General features: G+C 40.2%; 1 protein-coding gene across 4 annotated transcripts in view; it reads left to right on the top strand.

Annotated features, from left to right (window-relative positions):
- Nucleotides 1-21,065, top strand: part of NFIA (nuclear factor I A) — a 396,317-nt gene that overhangs the window by 301,593 nt on the left and 73,659 nt on the right. For all 4 annotated transcript variants that reach the window (XM_043877837.1, XM_043877836.1, XM_043877838.1 and 1 more), the window contains exon 7: nt 8,682-8,810. In XM_043877837.1, the coding sequence (XP_043733772.1) occupies nt 8,682-8,810 (129 nt within the window). The remainder of the gene's footprint in view (nt 1-8,681; nt 8,811-21,065) is intronic.

Genomic DNA, 21,065 nt, shown 5'->3' with positions numbered 1-21,065 from the left:
AAGCAAGTTGCTTGATATCCCTGATACCTGCTTTCTGTGATACTAAGTTATAGGTAGGTAGGATAATAATACCTACCGTTCTGAGATGCAGACGTAAGGATTTGTAAGTACAGGGTACATAGCAAGTACTCTGTCGTTTGTGGTTTTTATTATTCTCAGCCTGGTTTTTGGAAACGATCAATATGTAGGAATTTGATGACATCTTTTTAGCTGCCTCGTGGCTCTCTTGCGACTCCTCGGTGGATGAAGGCTTCTAATAGCCTTTAGGTTTAGTATAATAGTTGTTCTGGTAAAGCAGTAAAGATAGGTTGTTGGGAATTCGATCATGATAGCAAACAGGAGAATGTCTGAAGTCAAACATGAACAACTGAACTTAAGCAGCATTTTGTGGTCCTCTCTAACCGGCTTATATGTTGGATTTTAAAATGAAAGGGCAGAGTTTGTTGGTTTCCAGAGCTTCTCCCAAACAGATTGTGAGTCTAAATGAACAGTATTAAAACTAACCTTTCTTTCCTTTTTTTTTTTCTGCTGAGCCATGTGTCATGTGGGAACTAGTTCCCTGACCAGGGATCAAACCCTTGCCCCCTGCAGTAAGACCACGAAATCTTAACTACTGGACCACTAGGGAAGTCCCCTAACTTTTCTGTTCTCAACTTTAATACTTTGAAGAAAGAAACATATACCAGTTAAATCTTCTCTGACAACTGGAACTACATCACCCAAACTCCAACGACAGACAAGATAAGGTCCTGCTGTCTTGAACAACATTAAACGGGGAAAGTTTCACAGGACAGTTGGATTTTTGACTAAGTACTCTTAACAAATTAAGCATTGACCCTGACTTTTTACCTCCTTTTTAAAATCTAGCATGTTGTTCTATTGTCAGTGGAATAATTATAGGTTATTGCGATCTCTCCTTCTTCTCTCTTTCCCACTAATGTTGTAGCTCCTTGACTCAAAAATATCTCATTTTAGAAGCTTTCTCAAGCAGAAAACAGCATTATTGTACTTTCTTCTCACTCCTGTAGTATTTGCTTCTTGTCACTATAAAATTCTTGGTCGAAGTGTGTGGTAATCTCATGACTCAGGAGAGAGGGGGAGTTATTATTGATTATGATTTTCCCCCTGTGTATTCTTTTTTTATTTCAGGTTGCAGCAAAAAGTTACCCCCCAAAACTCTTGATTTGTTTAAGGAGACCTCAAGAATTAATTTGAGTTTCTTCATATCATTTGATCACATTTTATTACTGTTATTTCTTGAAATAATCAGGAGAAAATAGAAATTTTCCAAAGTGTTTGCACCACTAGAAATAACTTTAAGCCTCTTTCCTAAGAAGATGTCTTACCATTTCCTCTGGGTGAGTGTAGGCTAATGGACACATCATTACTAGAACAGATTTATTAAAAATACTGAAAGCTTCTGGATTTATAGAGATTAGTTAGTGCATAGTAGGCATCTTTAATGAGCTTCCCAGGTGGCACTATTGATAAAGAACCCTCTTGCCAATGCAGAGATGTAAGATGTAAGGGTTCAATCCCTGGGTTGGAAGGTCCCCTGGAGGAGGGCATGGAAACCCTCCAGTATCCTTGACTGTAGAGTCCCATAGACAGAGGGGCCTGGCTGGCTACAGTCTATGAGGTCGCAAAGAGCCGGACACGACTGAAATGACTTAGCACCAGGCATCTTTAATATACATATTACTAGGGTCAACAAGTCTTATATTTTAATATCATGTTAGTCTGCTAATGCTGTATAACAAATTACCACAAATTTAGCTTAAAGCATCACACATTTATTATCTCACAGTTTCCATGGGTCAAGAGTCAGAGCACTGCTTACCTGGTTCCTTTACTCGGGGACTCACAAGACTGCAATCAGAATTTTGTCCAGGCCAAATTCCTTTCTATAGCTTAGGGTTTTCTCCAGGTGGGCTGGGGCAGGGCGGGGGGGAGGGCGGGGAATGTATTTTTTTTTTTAATTGCTTTGCAATGTTGTGTTACTTTCTGCTGTACAATGAAGTGAATCAGTCATATGTATACATCAATCCCTCCCTCTTGAACTTCCCACCCACACTGCCCATTCCACCCTCTCTAGGTCATCACAGAGCCCAGAGCTGAGCTTCCTGTGCTTTATAACAGCTTTCCATTTGCTATCTGTTTTTTACACCTGGTATTTTATATGCATCAATCCCAACACATGATGATTGGCAGAATTCTATTCCTTGCAGCTTTAAGACTAAGGTCCTAGCTTCCTTAAAGCCCTCTGTCAGTCACAGCCCTGCTTGGCCCCTTGAGGTCCCTACAGTTCCTTGCCATGTGGCCCTCTCACAGATCCTTTTACCATGTGGCAGCTTATTTCTTCAAAGTAAGCAGGAGACTCTCTGACTTCTAATCCTTCTTTTGAAGACCTTACCTGAAAAAGTCACGCTCAGTTCAGTTCAGTTCCTCAGTCGTGTCCGACTTTATGTGACCCCATGAGCCGCAGCACACCAGGCTTCCCTGTCCATCACCAACTCCTGGAGTCCACCCAAACCCATGTCCATTGAGTTGGTGATGCCATCCAACCATCTTATCTTCTGTCATCCCTTCTCCTCCTGCTCTCAATCTTTCCCAGCATCAGGGTCTTTTCCAATGAGTCAGCTCTTTGCATCAGGTGGCCAAAGTATTGGAGTTTCAGCTTCAACATCAGTCCTTCCACTGAACACCCAGGACTGATCTCCTTTAGGATGGACTGGTTGGATCTCCTTGCAGTCCAAGGGACTCTCAAGAGTCTTCTCCGACACCACAGTTCAAAAGCATCAATTCTTCGGCACTCAACTTTCTTTATAGTCCAACTTTCACATCCATACATGACCACTGGAAAAACCATAGCCTTGACTAGATGGACCTTTGTTGGCAAAGTAATGTCTCTGCTTTTGAATATCCTATCTAGGGTGGTCATAACTTTCCTTCCAAGAAGTAAGCGTCTTTTAATTTCTTGGCTGCAGTCACCATCTGCAGTGATTTTGGAGCCCAGAAAAATAAAGTCAGCCACTGTTTCCACTGTTTCCCCATCTATTTGCCATGAAGTGATGGGACCGGATGCCATGATCTTAGTTTTCTGAATGTTGAGCTTTAAGCCAACTTTTTCACTCTCCTCTTTCACTTTCATCAAGAGGCTCTTTAGTTCTTCTTCACTTTCTGCCATAAGGGTGGTGTCATCTGCATATCTGAGGTTATTGGTATTTCTCCCGGCAATCTTGATTCCAGCTTATGCTTCCTCCAGCCCAGCGTTTCTCATGATGTACTCTGCATATAAGTTAAATAAGCAGGGTGACAACCTACAGCCTTGACGTACTCCTTTTCCTATTTGGAACCATGTCCAGTTCTAACTGTTGCTTCCTGACCTGCATACAGGTTTCTCAAGAGGCAGGTCAGGTGGTCTGGTATTCCCATCTCTTGAAGAATTTTCCACAGTTGATTGTGATCCACACAGTCAAAGGCTCACCCAGGATAATAATCCTTTACTAACTCAAAATCATCTGATTAGGGACCTTAATTAAAGTCACAAAGGTTCCTTCTCCCTTGCAATATAACAATTTAATCACAGAATGACATCCGCTTTATTCACAGGTACCAGTCTTATTCAAGGGAAGAGGATTATACAAAGTATGCACCCCAGGGGAACTTTGAGCCTTTCTTAGAATTCTGACTACCACAAGTATTAATGACAATGTTTTTGGCCTATACTTTCACTCTTAACTGCCTCCAGAGAACAGAGTCACTGAAAGATTAGAATTTCATATGTGCTTGCCCATGTCCCCTGAACACTATTTGAAATGACTCAGGTAGCTTAGAAAAATGGCTAAGTGGAGAGAAATTCAGAAAGTCTAGCTGTTAGAAAACCAATGGCAAGCCAAAATGCTTTTTCATTTTCTTTTTTGTTTTTTGTTTTTATAGCATTGTTTTAGTTTCTGCCATGCAACAACACAAATCAGCCATAATTATATTAATACATATATGTCCTTCATCTTGAACCTCCCTTCCCTCTCCCCATCCCACCCCTCTAGGTTGTCACAGAGCACAACCTACTTTCTCATTCGTCACACTCTCTCCCTCCCCAACTGTGTCCACAAGTCCATTCTCTACGTCTGTGTCTCCATTCCTTCCCTGTAAATAAGTCCATCAGTGCTATCTTTCTAGATTCCATATATATGTATTAATATATGATGTTTGTTTTTCTTTCTGACTTACTTCACTCTGTATACCAGGCTCTAGGTTCATCCACTGAATTCAACTCCTATTCTGCTCACCACCACTGGGTTTTTGCAGCAAATCAGTAGGAGGGAATGTCCCATTGAAACAAAATGAAGTGGAGTGAGTTGCTCAGTCATGTCCGACTCTTTGCGACCCCTTGGACTATACAGTCCATGGAATTCTCCAGGGCAGAATATTGGAGTCAGTAGCTGTTCCCTTCTCCAGGAGATCTTCCCAACCCAGGGATTGAACCCAGGTTTTCACCTTGCAAGCATTATGCTAAATTTGTTTCCTATTCTATTCACTTCAGTTCAGTTCAGTCACTCAGTCGTGTCCGACTCTTTGTGACCGCATGAACTGCAGCACGCCAAGCCTCTGTGTCCATCACCAACTCCCAAAGCCTACCCAAGCTCATGTCCATTGAGTCAGCGATGCCATCCAACCATCTCATCCTCTGTCGTCCCCTTCTCCTACTGCCCTTAATCTTTCCCAGCATCAGGGTCTTTTCCAATGAGCCAGCCCTTCGCATCAGGTGGCCAAAGTATTGGAGTTTCAGCTTCAACATCAGTCCTTCCACTGAACACCCAGGACTGATCTCCTTTAGGATGGACTGGTTGGATCTCCTTGCAGTCCAAGGGACTCTCAAGAGTCTTTTCCAACACCACAGTTCAAAAGCGTCAATTCTTCAGCACTCAGCTTTCTTTATAGTCCAACTCTCACATCCGTACATGATCACTGGAAAAACCATAGCCTTGACTAGACAGACCTTTGTTGACAAAGTAATGTCTCTGCTTTTTAATATGCTGTCTAGGTTGGTCATAACTTTCCTTCCAAGAAGTAAGCATCTTTTAATTTCATGGCTGCAGTCACCATCTGCAGTGATTTTGGAGCCCAGAAAAATAAAGTCAGCCACTGTTTCTACTGTTTCCCCATCTATTTGCCATGAAGTGATGGGACCGGATGCCATGATCTTAGTTTTCTGAATGTTGAGCTTTAAGCCAACTTTTTCACTCACCTCTTTCACTTTCATCAAGAGGCTCTTTAGTTCTTCTTCACTTTCTGCCATAAGAGTGGTGTCATCTGCATATCTGAGGTTGTTGATATTTCTCCCAGCAATCTTGATTCCAGCTTGTGCTTCCTCCAGCCCAGCGTTTCTCATGATGTACTCTGCATATAAGTTAAATAAGCAGGGTGACAATATACAGCCTTGACGTACTCCTTTTCCTATTTGGAACCAGTCTGTTGTTCCATGTCCAGCTCTAACTGTTGCTTCCTGACCTGCATACAGGTTTCTCAAGAGGCAGGTCAGGTGGTCTGGTATTCCCATCTCTTGAAGAATTTTCCACAGTTTATTGTGATCCACACAGTCAAAGGCTTTGGCATAGTCAATAAAGCAGAAATAGATGTTTTTCTGGAACTCTCTTGCTTTTTTGATGATCTAGTGGATGTTGACAATTTGATCTCTGGTTCCTCTGCCTTTTCTAAAACCAGCTAGACTTCTTTATTTTTACATATCAAAAGGGATTTTGAAGTAATATTTTGTTTGTTCCAGAGAAATATGTAGCATTACTTTATAATCTTTTTTTTAAAAATCTGATACTTCTAAAAAATATATTGAAATGAAAGTTTTGACTCATTAAGAGAAAGCCAATCAGTCGTTCATCTGTGCAGTAATTGTATAACAGTTGTATAGCTATTTGGTAAAAGAAATTTTAACAAGGAGTTTATTTTTAACATAACATACAGAAACCAAATTTGATTTCAGAAAGAAAAGCTAGGATTAATGTTGTCTAGCTTTAAACAGAAATCAGTTGACTCGCATTTTGAAACTTCATTTGGTCAATTAAGTATACAGAGCAAATTAACCAAAACATACATTATGCATATGGAGAAAATATTAAAATATATAATAAGGAAAAGTGTTCAATATGAGTCTTTAAAAATTGAAAACACAAAGCAATTTTGAGATTCATGACAGTCTTGGGGTTCATATTACTTGGCTGTGATAAATTTAGATTATACAGAGTTTGGCTTGTTCTTGTACACACAGTATTTCTTCTCAGTTTAACCCTTTTAAGGAGGATTTGAATTTTGATCATTTTGAATCCATTTACCACCTTCATCATCTTGATGTGTATTATCTAAATATAATTTCCCTCCCCCCTTAAAAAGTGGAACTGGTGGGTTTAAAGCATCTCAGCAGTTCTGCCCTATTTAGAATGGCATGGGTCGGAAAACATGAACTTTTCAAAGAAATGACAGCTTTTCCTTGAGTCTAACCGTTTGCTTTCTTTAATAAGATTAGTTTGGATACTGCATTTCATCAATTCCATCATCTGAAAAAAATTCTGCCATCTTAAAAGTTTTGACATTTTCATTTTCTATTCTATTTCTGCTCTATGACACATAGTTCAGGCATTTGGCTGAGTTTAAATCAGTGGACTGGTTGGAAGCCTAAAAATTTGTTTGCACAGAAGAAGTTTGAATGAATTGGGAGATTTGTTTACATTTGAAGCTTTGGATTTCTTTCCTTTTATTTTTAAATTTGAAATCTCTTCTCATGACGATACCTTAGGTTAGGTTACTTGCAGTGAATGTTAATCCAAAATCTCAATTCATCCTAATGATGTTAGGACATTGGCATGGCATGACTTTGGTTAGTGATTCAGCGAGCAAGCAAATATAGCTAAAGTCACTTAGTGACTTGTTTCTAATTCAAGTCACATAGATATTGATCTGGAATGAATCTGATCTTGATTTGTCTAGTTTGTGTGAAAATCACACGTCACTTCATTTTGTTCTTGTGTCTGTCTATGCAAATTTACTTACAGTCTGCAGTTTGTTTCTTTCCTGGGGTCAAAACCCCAAGTTTGGCTCTGTCCAGGCATCTCTTAGTAAAGCCACAGATAAAGCTGAGAACTCTAAAAGTGTTAATAGTTTGCATATCTTTTTGGGCCACTTGGTATGTTCTAGACTGTTTATCAGATAGCCTGAAAATAGAGGCTGGCAAAGCAGGCCTGGTCTCTGTTCCTACAGAATCTGTCGTCACACTTGAAGGTTGTCTTGTAGAATCTCATTAAGGAAATCTGTGGTCAGAAATAAGAACATGTTTAGACATAGACTAGCTAAGTTTCTGAACAGATCTATACTTACAAAGGGCTTAAAATAGTAATGATACTTAGCAACTACTTGATAACAGTTACATGCTAATATCATTATTATTTTTATTATTTATTTTTCCAGGTCACCCAAATAATTCTCTGGCCATAGACAGAGCATAATACACATAAATATATAAGATGAAATGAGATTTGGTTCTTTGACATGAAATCAGACCAATTTTGTACTGCAAATTTGAAAGAGCCCAAATTTGTCCTATGATGTGGAGACTAAGGAATCATTTCTTTTATTTTTACATCCAAGTTTTCATGGTTTTAATTGGCACCCTACCAAACTGATAGATGCCTCTAGTTGTGTGTGTCAGTGTGGTTACTGACAACATTACACATGCAGTAATTACAGGGGACCATTTTTGCATGATTTTCTTCCTAGAGCATTTGCTATGCTGGAAATGCTATGAAAAGCTTAGATTATAGTACAAATACTATTTTTAAAAACAAACTTTTATTATATATTCTTAAAATAAAGTAATATATGTTCGTCATAGAAAAAACAAGCAGAAAAAAGCAGGGATAATCACTCAAATCTGACATGCAAAGAGAACTGCTATTATAGTTGATGCATATTTCTTTGCAGTTCTTTCTCTGTACATAGAAATACATTTTAAAATGGCATCACAGTGTAATATCCCACTTTGTAATGGCTTGCTATGTCTTTATCCCATGTCATTAAATACCTTTCCATTGTCATCATTCTTTTACAATATTATTTGCATTGGCTATGACATCTTTAACCATTTAATTTTTATTTTTTAACTTTTACCTTTTCTTCTTTTCTATTATAAATTATTCACTGGGTGAACAACTGAGTTACCATTGTTGAGGGTTTTTTTAAATGTTAAAATAGCTAAATTGTATAAAATGTGCCTTGGTGCTGAAGTGAAGTAAAGTAACAGGCAAGATGAGATGATTGCATATTACTTCTCATATGCTTCTATAGCCTTCTCTGTGAATGGTCCCAGAGGCCCCTGGCCCAGACTAACAACTTTCAGGAAGCACTGGGAAAGTAGTGTTCCATAATTAGAGAAGATCAGTAGCCCTCAAATGGGCTGTGATTTAGGAGAGTAAGTTAAAATCAACTGTATGCTGACATCAGGGGACCCTTCTGTTACCTGTTTGTTTCTATGACAAATTCAAACCAGTTCAAAATAACTTTTCCAATTGCAGGTAGATTTCTTTTTTAAATTCTTTTAAGTTTGATATTTTAGGTTGCGTAAGCTGTGTTCTGTGATTTAAGTGTGCTTATCCATTCATCCTTCCTGCCAGGAATGCCATCTCCAACCACACTGAAGAAGTCGGAGAAGTCTGGTTTCAGCAGCCCCTCCCCTTCACAGACCTCCTCCCTGGGAACGGCATTCACACAGCATCACCGACCCGTCATCACAGGACCCAGAGGTGAGCTGCTCCGCTGGCATCCTTGATTCTGCTTGGTTCATGACCTTGGAACGAGAGTAGTAAAATGAGAGATGACAAGGACTCCCCCAGAGTAGTCCTGAAGGAAATGAGTGTTCCAGTTTCTTATCCTTGGGGACTGCTTTGGAACTGTAGGGACCCAAGAGATTTGGTATCAAACCCTGATCTTTACCTCTTTCTTTGCTGGTGGGATGTTGCAAAGAGGTGGGAGGTAATTTGAATTAACCAAAATAAAATCTGTCTTAAGGGCTTCCCTGGTGGCTCAGAAGGTAAAGAATCTGCCTGCTATATGGGAGACCTGGGTTCGATCCCTGAGTTGGGAAGATCCTCTGGAGAAGGGAGTGGGTACACACTCCAGTATTCTTGCCTGAAGAATTCCGTGGACAGAGGAGCCTTGTGGGCACAGTCCATGGGGGTCACAAAGAGTTGGACACTAATGAGCGACTAACACTTCCTTATCTTAGAAATTATATGAGAGGGGCACTTGTGTGTCTGTGTGTGTGTGTGTGTGTGTGTTAGGTGAGTTTATTTTTGTGTAATAGCTTATTTTCGTTCTCTCACCCCTGCTGATTCCCCTTTCTTGAAACCTGATTTCAATATGTGACATTTTGCGTCGAGGTTGTTTACATCACCGTGTTGACGAGCCGTCTTCATTCTCTCCTTTTGAAGTGGTAGATAGTTTGTCTGGTTTTCATTGCAATGTTTTCATTATTTTTGTCTCGTGTGCTTTTAAGTTTATTATTAAAATGTGTCCACAAGAAATATGATTTGTATTTCACATTAAAGACAAGCTTTAAACCTCAAGAGAATGTCAGCAAATCACTTAACTTGATCTTGTTGCAAGATGAAAATATTTATTAGTTTGTTTATGAAACTCCCACAGTAGGAGTATGAATAATTGTAACCACGTTTGCTTTCTTCCATCAGATTTTTGTTTAGGTAAGTTTGTGATCTACCAGCTGCTATCATAAAACATCCTAGAAAGTTATGGTCTCTTGTCTACTTTGACATACGCCTGGAGAAACTGGTATTTCTTGCATTAATCTCAACGTGAGTCCCACAAGTCTGAATCCCTTTATGAATACTCTGTGTGCATCTCAGGCAAATAAAGCAGTTTAGAGGGCTGGCCAATGTACATGTGTAGAAATCACCTTGAAGAAAATAAGTATTTTGATTATTATATGAAACAGTGTCTTTATCCACAATTATGAAAGCTCGCTTGCCCCGTCTTTGAAGATCTTGTGATCATTGATGGAACTTTCTTAAGTGTCCTAATTATTTCACTTGTGTGTAAGAGTGAAAAATATGTGCATTTCCCCCCTTAATTTGAAAACCTTACATCTGAATGGGATTATGTGCTCCCAGAATGAATCTCTTTGAATGGGGCAGTGTGTTGATATTATTCTCGTTGTCAGCATTCCTTAAGCATTGAAACTGTGGTGGGAAGTAAGAGATATGAAGATTTAGTCAGAAGATTTTTGGTCTTAGGGAGATAAGGCGTGTATGATTCTCAACTTTTTTTATGATCAGACTGACATGTTCTAAATGCTACATGGATCTTAAAAGCAGAGGTTTCTGTAGGACCTCAGAAGAGGGAACTATGGAGGTTCCTTCATCCATTAACCAAGGATTTACTGAGTGCTTGTCACTGGGCAGACACTGGGAATTCAGTGGTTCCTGTCCTCATAGAGCATATTGTCCAGTACAGAAAAATAAACATTTAGAATATGTTGTGGAATGCATAGTTACTTTTCACTTTATATCACCTAAAGAACCTTCAAAGGGTAGGTATTGTCAAAGTCAAATCTTAAAAGTCACTTAGATGAATGGAGGGCATTCCAAGTGAAGAAAAGACTCCTTGTACACCAGGACAGTAAGGATTAGGAAGCAGCAATGCCAGCAATCAGGGTAGTTTGTTAAGTTGCTTCTTTCCATTTCTACTTATCTTCTGAATTTTTTAATGTCCTCTGCAGTAAAATAGGGATAGTAGTACTGTTGAAGGAATTTTTTTTTCTCCCAACCTCACATTCTTACACAGAAACTAAAATAAAACAATATTTGTAGAGACTCTGAGGGGTATAAGGCAATGTGTGTATGTTATCATTTATTCAGTAAATACTGAATGCTTTCTATATGTCTTGCCTTAAAACTATAGATCTAGAAATTATTCTAGCACTTCCTCATAAGTACCATTATTGGGAGCTTCTTCATGCTAAACAATTAATCACATTTGCTAAAATGATCCACACTGGGTTGAACCGGAGGGGACCTTCTTATTCTACAGAACTGTGAGTTTTGGTCTTCTATTCATACTCACGGAATTGTTTATAAGGAAAAGAGAAAGATGCCCAATTTAAAAATTATGGAAGAATTATGGAATTCCAAAGAATTTTTTCACCAGACTTCAATATGGTTCACAGCATCCTCAGTTCTCCTTTCTGGGAAATCTACTCAGGAACCCATTCTTATTACATCCTGCCCAACTTAGCGGTCTGGTGAAAGGAAGTGGGGTAGTTGGGATGAAATACTTCAGCATCTTTGTTGTCAGCATGACAGAGTTGAGATAGATTAACATAAGACCCTGTTGGGCTAAGACCTTTTTAAAGGTTGATGTTTAGACACTTGTTATTTAAGACATACTTGCTATAGGTATCATATTCCCTCTTACCCTTCTATGAACTGGTTGGAAGGCTAATGCTTGGAATGACATCACATCTGGGACTAAGAGTTGATGTTTTAGGAAAATGAGGCTGGATTTAAAAAAGGAGAGTCTGGCAGAGGGAGCCAGTGTAGAATAAATGTGGTATGTACATTAAGGAGAATTCAACCTCACATCTTCTTTTTATTGGAAGGAGAGGCTTGGCTTCCCTGGTGACTCAGATGGTAAAGAATCCATCTGCAGTGCAGGAGACCAAGGCTCAATCCCTGAATCAGGTAGATCCTCTGGAGAAGGAAATGGCAAGCTCATTCCAGTATTCTTGCATGGAGAACCCCATGGACAGAGGAACCTGGCGGGCTACAGTCCATGGAGTCACAAAGAGACAGACACAACTGAGCGACTAACACTTTCACTTTCTCTTACTACAATCTGAAATGGTAAGTCATTAGAGAATCCAGACAGATGATCAGACTTCAAAAAGACAAGGAAGAAGAGAAAGGTGTATCGTTTATGAGGATCCTGGGGCACTGGAGAGGCTGTTAACTGCAGTCTTATTCAGAGTCACATAGCATAGTCACCTCTGGATAGCTGCCTTCCTCTGCTGCCTTCCTTAAAATTTCTCATGGGAATACCTTGACTAGACAAACACCATCAGTAGACAGTAGCTGTGTAATACACCCCAGTGCCCAGGCCAGAGGTAGTATGCTAACAAAGCTACAGAACAGCAAGTCTACCTCAAATTTCAATGAATTCACCACATTCACTGAAAACAAGCAATGGTCCTATTTTTCACTGCAAAAATTAGCTACGTTTGGAAATTTGGTGGCCACCTTTTACACCGGAAACCTCTCTTTGATGATTGCAAAGCTGAGGCAGAAAAAATAGAGCCTTGAGGGGAGTGGATAAGTGCAGAAGCTAGGGTTGAAGGTCGAATGGACTGGTGTTTGAATCCCATTTCCACCACTTTTACCAGCTATGTGAACCTGGCACATAGCTTTGCTTCTCTGAGCCATGGGCTCCTCATCTGTAAATTGAAGATCTAATCTCGACCTCAGAGAATTATATTATCTTAGGAGTAGATGAAATCATCTTCTTACAGGCACGATCAGGTCATGCAAACAGTCAAGTCACCTATTTTCATCAGGGGTTTGAAAGTCTCATGCGGTCATGATGTCCTCCGCCTTTACCTGTCCACACACTGCCCATCCCAAGACCAATTCAGGTACCACTTTCTACCTGAAACCTGCTCAGCTCCAACCAGGCTGCCATCATCTCACGGTCTGCAGACTCTGAGAGCCTCTCACGGCACATTTTCACACTCCCTGTACCAACTTGGTCTTACTTTGTCAGTTCATGTACATGTCTTTTTCTTTCTCTAGAACAAAACCTCTGTGAGGAAGGACCTCTAATAAACACTTTTTGGTATCTTCATTGTTTCTCACACCGTGGGTTTTGTGCTCAGACTTTACTTGAATGAATAAAAAGTACGCAAGTTGTGCATAAAAGGTATAGAAGAGATATTCATCCCATTCCTGAAACTGACAGATTCTCACTGCTTCAGAAGGACTAAGGGTGACATATGACAATAGTTTATATGGCACTTCTTTATAAGGAATGTCCAAGATGAGGAAGAACCATGGCCTTTCATCCAAAGAAAGCTTTTGCAAAATTATGAAGTAAGGTTTATTAAAAGCTATGGTGTTTCTTAGTTGATGCTATTTCTAATCTTCTAGTCTAAAATTGGAATCTAATTTTGCAATTTACCTTGTGAAGGTAGAGACATGTGATTTCTTAAAATGAATCCCCTCTCTGATAGTGTCGTTGCTTATGGCTTTGATAAATTATTTAACTTTGTGACCTCAGTTTAGCCATCTGTATCATGGGGAATAATACTTTGCCACCTTGTGGCTCAGATGGTAAAGAATCTGCCTGCAATGTAGGAGGCTCAGGTTTGATACCAGGTTGGAAAGATTCCCTAAAAAAGGGAATGGCTGCCTACTCCAGGATTCTTCCCTAGAGAATTCTATGGACAGAGGAGCCTGGCGTGTTACAGTCCATAGTATCCCAAAGAGTCAGATACAACTGAGTAACTAACATTTATGTAGTTAAAATTAGGTGAAGAGGTTAAAGACTATGGAATACCCTACTGAGTGAGGAAGAGATTAAGTTTCCGTAAGGGTGTTTGTTATATCATTATACGTTGTTACAGTTACTGTGCACTTTAAACTGAAAGATTGGACTTTCAAAGACTTTCTTTCGGCAGTACTTAAAATTTCAACCATAATAAAGTGTTTGATCATGACAATTCATCTTCTTCATGATAATGAAGACAAATTATTATTATTTTTCTTTTTTCCTCCCTTTGCCTTTCTAAGAGTTGTAGGTTTGCCTGATGATTTAAAAGGGCCTAATTCTTTTTGAGAATTATTTGGAGTACTTATCAGAGATATTTTAGAATTTCTTAAAAGTTGTCTTCTCGAAACTTATGTTTCTGCCTTAAGTCTTTGCTATTTTCAGAAACAAGATAATGGATGATACTTAATTTAAATGCTTAGCACAAGGTAAAGCAACTCTGTGCTTTAGGGATCAAGAGGCAGTAAGGAACCTGCACTGTACGTGTTGTAAAGCAGGGGTTGAGAGTAATTGACAAATAAGCACCAATTGAGCTTTGTCTAGAGCCATAGAATTTCAGAATAGTGCTCTTGGAGTCTTCTGGTTTAATTCTTTTCCTGGATCCCTTAAAAATGTGTTGGGCTGTAAGTAACTGGAAATCTAAAACAAACATGTGGAGTTTCCCTGGTGGCTCAATGATAAAGAATCTGCCTACCAATGCAAGACACATGAGTTCAGTCCCTGATCTGGGAAGATCCCACATGCCCTGGAACAACTAAGTCTATGGGCCACAACTATTGAGCCTTGCTCTAGAGCCCGGGAACCACAGCTACTGAGCCTGCATGCCCTAGAGTGAGTGCTCTGCAACAAGAAAAGCCACCACAATGAGAAGCCCGCATACCGCAGGCTAGCCCACTCACCACAACTAGAGAAATAGTCCTCACAGCAACAAAGACTCAGCACGGCCATAAATAAATAAATAAAATTTAAAAAATAAAAACCAAATATGTGATTCAGAACTGTCATGGTGGCACCTAAGTGCAGTCAAGGATTGAGATTTCTTCTCTTATCCATGCTTTAGTGGATTGTTCTCATCCTCATGCTGCGACCTCATGGTCAGGATGTAGCCACTGCCCTCCTGCCATGCATCTGCGTTCCAAGCATTTTAAAAAAGGGAGCAGACAAGAGCCAAAAGTGCTTGCCAGGTCATTTTGCCACCATTCATAGAAGCTTTCTCAGCATGATCAAAACTATGCCTCTTGATCACCTCTAGCTGCAAGGGAGGCTGGAAAATCTCAGTATTTGACTGAGCACATTGCTGCTCTGTATAAAATTGGGGTTTTATAAGTAGGTAAGTAGGAGAAAAATATTCTGGCTAGCAGTCAACAACATAGTTACCATTACTCAGAGAAATGGGAAATCTGAGTTGGCCAGAGCCAAGACTAGAAATCTAGCCTCCAGTGCTAAGCCTTTTTCAAGCTATTTCTACCTTTTTCTCCACTACTGGGAGAAATCAACTGCATTTATTTCTGTTTTCACAATTTTTATTAGTCAAGGACATGACATAGCCATTTAGATCTTTTGATAAGTATGATACAACTCTTGTTATCACACTGAGTTTTTTTTGTAATTGCAGTCATAAACAGATCATTTGACCTTTTTTTATGAGCCCGTGAATCCTTACTACTGGTAAATGCAGGGTTTCTGGTAGGTGCGAGTCATTTCAAAGGTAGCTTTTGAGGTCACTTTGACTTTTTTTTTAATATTGAAATTAGTGTGCAGACTCCCATTACTGTCTAGGGGCCTGTTAACTTTTCCACAAATATTTATCAAGCACTTACAGGGTACAAGGTGCTCTGCTACTTGCTGAATAGAGTGGGGAATAAAGCTTGGATTCTGGCCTCAACTTGCTTACTTCCTAGTAGATGGCAGACAAGAAAGCCAGCCTTGTGATGGGTACTCCCAGGGTGCTGCCAAGATCAGGGTCCACCTGATAGAACTACTGTGGCAGTTGACACTGGGCAAGTCCAAACAAGTGTGACTTACCCTCTCTCAAAGAGAGTACCTCCTAGTTGTAAGGAGGCAGCAACAGCAAACAACTGTGCTTTTAGACAACTAAGTACTGAGGAATCCAGACACACAAAATGTGAGCAAATGGTCAAAGCCCCACTTCATTATGGGTCAAAACACACACATACACACACACACACACACACACACACACACACACACACACGAAGGGATTTTAGAAGTCAGATTGCCCTGATTTTGAAGACATGTGCAATATGTATTAAAACAGTATAAGCCTAAGATACATTGTGCAGCTTTCAAAGAATCCTGCCAGTTTCTGTTCAGACATTTTCATGCTCTATAAACATCACTAAATTCAGGATCCTCGTGGCCCAATCAAGAATCTTGCCTTTAATGATGAGACATGTGAGGGTATGAAGTCAATAGTATCTCCCAGTTTGGCTAAAGATAATGCACTGTAGAGGTCACCAGGAAAGGTTGGAAGACTGGAGATTCATAGACAATAATAGAGAAGGAAGGAAGGAGAGGAATAGTGGGAAGGCTCAGTTATCACTAGATGGCAGGGCCATTAGAAAGGGACCACATCTTTATTCTTCCTCCCAAGATACTGTATCTCTCAGCCTCGTGGATGGCGTTAGCAAAGCACTTAGTAGGTATTTGTTGAATGAGCACATAGATTTGATTGACAGCAAACAGAAAGTTTGGAAATAACAGGTAATTCTTTCCATCCTCCATGTGTGATAATAATACCATTTTCAAATGCATGTATTTCATGGCATTTAGGGAGATGCCCAGCTTAGTGAATAAGTGCTTGATATACACTTGTTGTTGTTGTTTAGTCACTGTCTTGTCTGACCCTCTGTGACCCTATAAACTGAACATGCCAGGCTCCTCTGTCCTCCACTATCAGTCCCTGAGTTTGCTTAAATTCTTGTCCTTTGAGTCAGTGATGCTATCTAACCATCTCATCCTCTGCCGACCCCTTCTCTGTTTGCCTTTAATCTTTCCCAGCATCAGGGTCTTTTCCAGTGAGTCAGAAAGTGGCCAAAGTATTGGGCTTCAGCAACAGTCCTTCCAATGAATGTTCAGGACTGATTTCCTTTAAGATTGACTGGTTTGATCTCCCTGCTATCCCAGGGACTCTTCAAGAGTCTTCTCCAACACCACAATTGGAAAGTATCAATTCTTCGATGCTCAGCCTTCTTTATGGTTCAACTCTCACATCCATACATTTACTCAGTTTTAATTAAGAGCTTCTATTTTCATGGACATTAAGAGAAATGCTGAGCTCAGAATGATTTGATCCTCTTTTTATGGAATATTTGCTGTGGTATTATAAATGTTTCTGCTCAAATGAAGGACCCTAAAGAACGAAGAAGTCTCTGATGCTCCATCGCTTTTGTGACCTTGGCATCCTTCCTTGGCATGTGCCCCCTACCTAAGCAGTTGTTTCATTTAGCTTTCTTGTATGATATCAGCAGACTCCTTTGCCTCTTAGGAAATCTTTTTAACTTAGTTGTAGAACACGCTAGTGCTCCTTTCAGTGGAGCTGAATTTAATTTGTCTCTCCTGGTTTAGTGCAATTGAATCATCTCAGGAAAATGAGAAGCAATTAAGTACCTGTTGCTAACAAGGTGCTGAAATAATCTGCCAACAGATGCAAAGTGTTTATTTATTATTGGAGTATGTCATTTGAAAAAACATTACGTTGTCTTTCGACAATCAGAATTGCCAGAATTGACTTTCAAATGCAGGCATCACAGACCTAACAAGTACCACCTTTGAGGAGCACTGAAAAGAGAATAAGAGGGCTTATGAACACTGGGCAAGGTTAGCTCAAGTGCTGGTGCCCGGCCTAATGGGAACCGTTGTTGATGGGATTTGAAGGAACTGGATGGTAAAGAGGAAAAGCAGCTTTTTAGCAAAGGCCCTTTAAGTCCCAGTTCAGGAAATTATTAAATTCATTAGCCAGATACTTACAGCCAGCTATTACTACCCAGCCAAAGGAAAAAACAGTGCCAGCAAATGTTTTAAAACTACAACTAAACAAAAGTCAGGAAGCGTGTAATTAAAACTGTACCTTTATTGTATTGTAAAGAGTTTCACTGTGACATGGAAAATATTTAAAGGAGAAGGCTGTTTAGCTAATTTGTCTGCAAGTGAACTGCTTAGTGGAGAAGTACCCTAAATTAACTGTAAGGCCACCCACCGAGCGAGCCTCATAAAGGGCCGTGGCTGCTCAGCTTGGTTTTGTGTAACCGTTCAATAATTACTAGATAAATGCATAACTAAAAGCTCTATTACACTAATAATTTGTACTGAGATAGATGTGTGGGACACCCTGCTGGGTTAATTTGTCATCCCTGCAGCAAACTTCTAAAGAGAGCCCTTCTGCAGTGCTATCTGTTAATATGTGGTCCCAAGGAGGACAGGTTAGAGCAGTAAGACCAATTGGCTCCTTAATCTCTTAAAGAGGCAAAATGCACCCCCGCCCCCACCCCCGCCCCGGGTGAGTGCCTGAGAGAAGAATAGGGTGATTGGTGGTTAACCACGTGGACCCAGATTGAAACACACTTGGACAAAAGGAGCTGCTCTCCCTTGGAATTTCTTGCCCCTTTCTCTCTTCATCTCTCCCTCGCTCTCTTCCACCCCCACCTCCTCGTCCCCCAACCATAAATCCACACATATAGACACAGTGAAGGCACTGGTTCTGGGCAAGGTTTCTTTGAAATCATGTCATTGATAAGACTTCTGGGTACTGCTTGCACTGTAAATCATATAACCGGATAAATCCCGATCAGATCTTTCTATTTGAGCTTAATATAATGTTAATTTTATGTTTAGATTCATTCTTTATTTTTCTTTTTTCAGAGTAGAATAAAAAGTCAGTATTGGACTTGTATCTCCCTTTTATGTGGAATGTTTGCTTCTATCACCCACACTCACACACTTGCTGTTTTAAATATGAAGCTCGCATTTAAGCTTTAATGCAGGGATTTCAACCTCCCCGATTGACAGAACCAATAAATCATGTTAAAGTTAAGTGAATTACTGTAGCATGGAACTGTAGCTTTAACAATGTTTATGTAGTATCAGCTTATCATCCACATAGGCAAAGCGGAGTGAGCACTGATACTCGAAATGGGAAGGCACAGGCCTGTCGATGTGGCTGCGGTATCACTCGGAGTCACCCGTTTCATGCCACATCCTATGTGTTGTTGAAACAAGTGGATTCAATCACTCACGTGACTGGATGGCTTTTTAAACTGTGTATTTCCACGGTAAATTTTACCTTTGCCATTTCTTGGTTTTAAGTGGCAGTTACTTCCTCTCCACCCCAAACGATTCATTTTTCCTATGTACAAAACACATGTGAGGAACACCAGAGTGGACAGGTTGTAGAACAGTAATAAGGGACCTATAAGGCAAATATTGTGAAAGGAAATAAACAATTTGACCTCTGAAAAATAATTCATATGGGAGCAGAAGACTGCAATGAAAAGCACCTGGGCTGTGGAGTCAGACAGAATAGAATTCAAATGCTGCCCAGCCACTCAGGATCTGCACAGGCTTGTGCCAATCCCCTGGCCTCTGCTGGCCTCTGTTTTCCCACCTGTGTGAAACGTTAAGGTGTTAATAGGAGGAGGAAGTGAAATGACATATGGAAAGGGCCACGTATGTGATTCAGTCAGTTCAGTCGCTCAGTCGTGTCTGACTCTTTGTGACCCCATGAACCACAGCACGCCAGGCCTCCCTGTCCATCACCAACTCCTGGAGTTCACCCAAATCCATGTCCATTGAGTTGGTGATGCCATCCAACCATCTCATCCTCTGTCATCCCCTTCTCCTCCTGCCCTCAATCTTTCCCAGCATCAGGGTCTTTTCCAATGAGTCAGCTCTTTGCATCAGATGGCCAAAGTATTGGAGTTTCAGCTTCAACCTCAGTCCTTCCACTGAACACCCAGGACTGATCTTCTTTAGGATGGACTGGTTAGATCTCCTTGCAGTCCAAGAGACTCTCAAGAGTCTTCTCCAACACCACAGTTCAAAAGCATCAATTCTTTGGCGATCAGCTTTTTTTATAGTCCAACTTTCATACATCCATACATGACCACTGGAAAAACCATAGCCTTGACTAGATGGACCTTTGTTGGCAAAGTAATGTCTCTGCTTTTTAATATGCTGTCTAGGTTGGTCATAACTTCCCTTCCAAGGAGCAAGCATCTTTTAATTTCATGGCTGCAGTCACCATCTGCAGTGATTTTGGAGCCCAGAAAAATAAAGTCAGCCACTGTTTCCACTGTTTCCCCATTTATTTGCCATGAAGTGATGGGACCGGATGCCATGATCTTAGTTTTCTGAATGTTGAGCTTTAAGCCAACTTTTTCACTCTCCTCTTTCACTTTCATCAAGAGGACTAGTATGTTACTAAATGTTAGCTGTCTCAGATTCCCCCCATCCCCATATCTTTTGCTGTCTTTTTATGTGGTTATCTTGAAAGGATTCTCTGTTCTCTCATTCCTCACTCCTCAGCTCCAGCTTTCTCTTTTATCTGCTTCTGTGAGTCCAGAAGGTGTGTGTATTTCTCCTCACTGAGAGGAGCCCCTGGAAGAGATGGGGCCTCAGGGACATGAGCCAGCCCATCACTCTTGTTTGGTTGGAAGAACAGGCCAGTGAACCCCCCACCATGATGACTCTAGCCCACAGCCATGGTGACAACTTCACTTTGACTTGTCTTCATTCAGGCATTCATTCTTGCTAAGGGATAAACACCACTGTTATTTACACAAGTCAAATCAGCAAATAATTTTTTAGAATATACCATCTGCCAAGCACTGTGCTAGGCTCTAGTAAACAAACCAGACAAGCCTGTCCTGCCCCTCAACCTGAAAGAACAAACAACCAGAAGAACAAACAATTATTACTCAGATGAGATTCATTAATTAAAGAAATGGATAATATAGCAAGGTATTAAAAGTATTTGTGGGCATTTGGATTTGTTTGTGTTGGTCCCTTCTATTGGTATACAGTATGGATTTAGGAAACCTTCATATCCCTGAGGGATATCTGTAGATCTTCCCGAATCCTCAAATTCCTGAATACCATAATAATCATTGTTGAATTGTTGCATACCCAGTAATGCATCAGTCCCCGACCTTCTCAATACCAGGGGCCACGTTCATGGAAGATAGTTTTTCCACAGACTGGGATATAGGAGATGGTTTCAGGATGATTCAAGGGCATTACATTTATTGTGCATTTTATTTCTATTATTATTACATCAGCTCTACCTCAGACCATCAGGCATTAGATCCTGGAGGTTGGGGACTCCTGCAATAATGAACAGAAGACATGTTAATAAGTACTCTTTCAAGTGAAATATTCTTACAAGTGAAAGAACCCAACCAGATTGCTTAATCACCTCTCCATTCTCC

Source organism: Cervus elaphus, chromosome 20, assembly GCF_910594005.1.
Source record: "Cervus elaphus chromosome 20, mCerEla1.1, whole genome shotgun sequence".
In the NCBI taxonomy this organism is placed as follows: Eukaryota; Metazoa; Chordata; class Mammalia; order Artiodactyla; family Cervidae; genus Cervus; species Cervus elaphus.
This window is presented reverse-complemented; position numbering and strand designations above follow the sequence as displayed.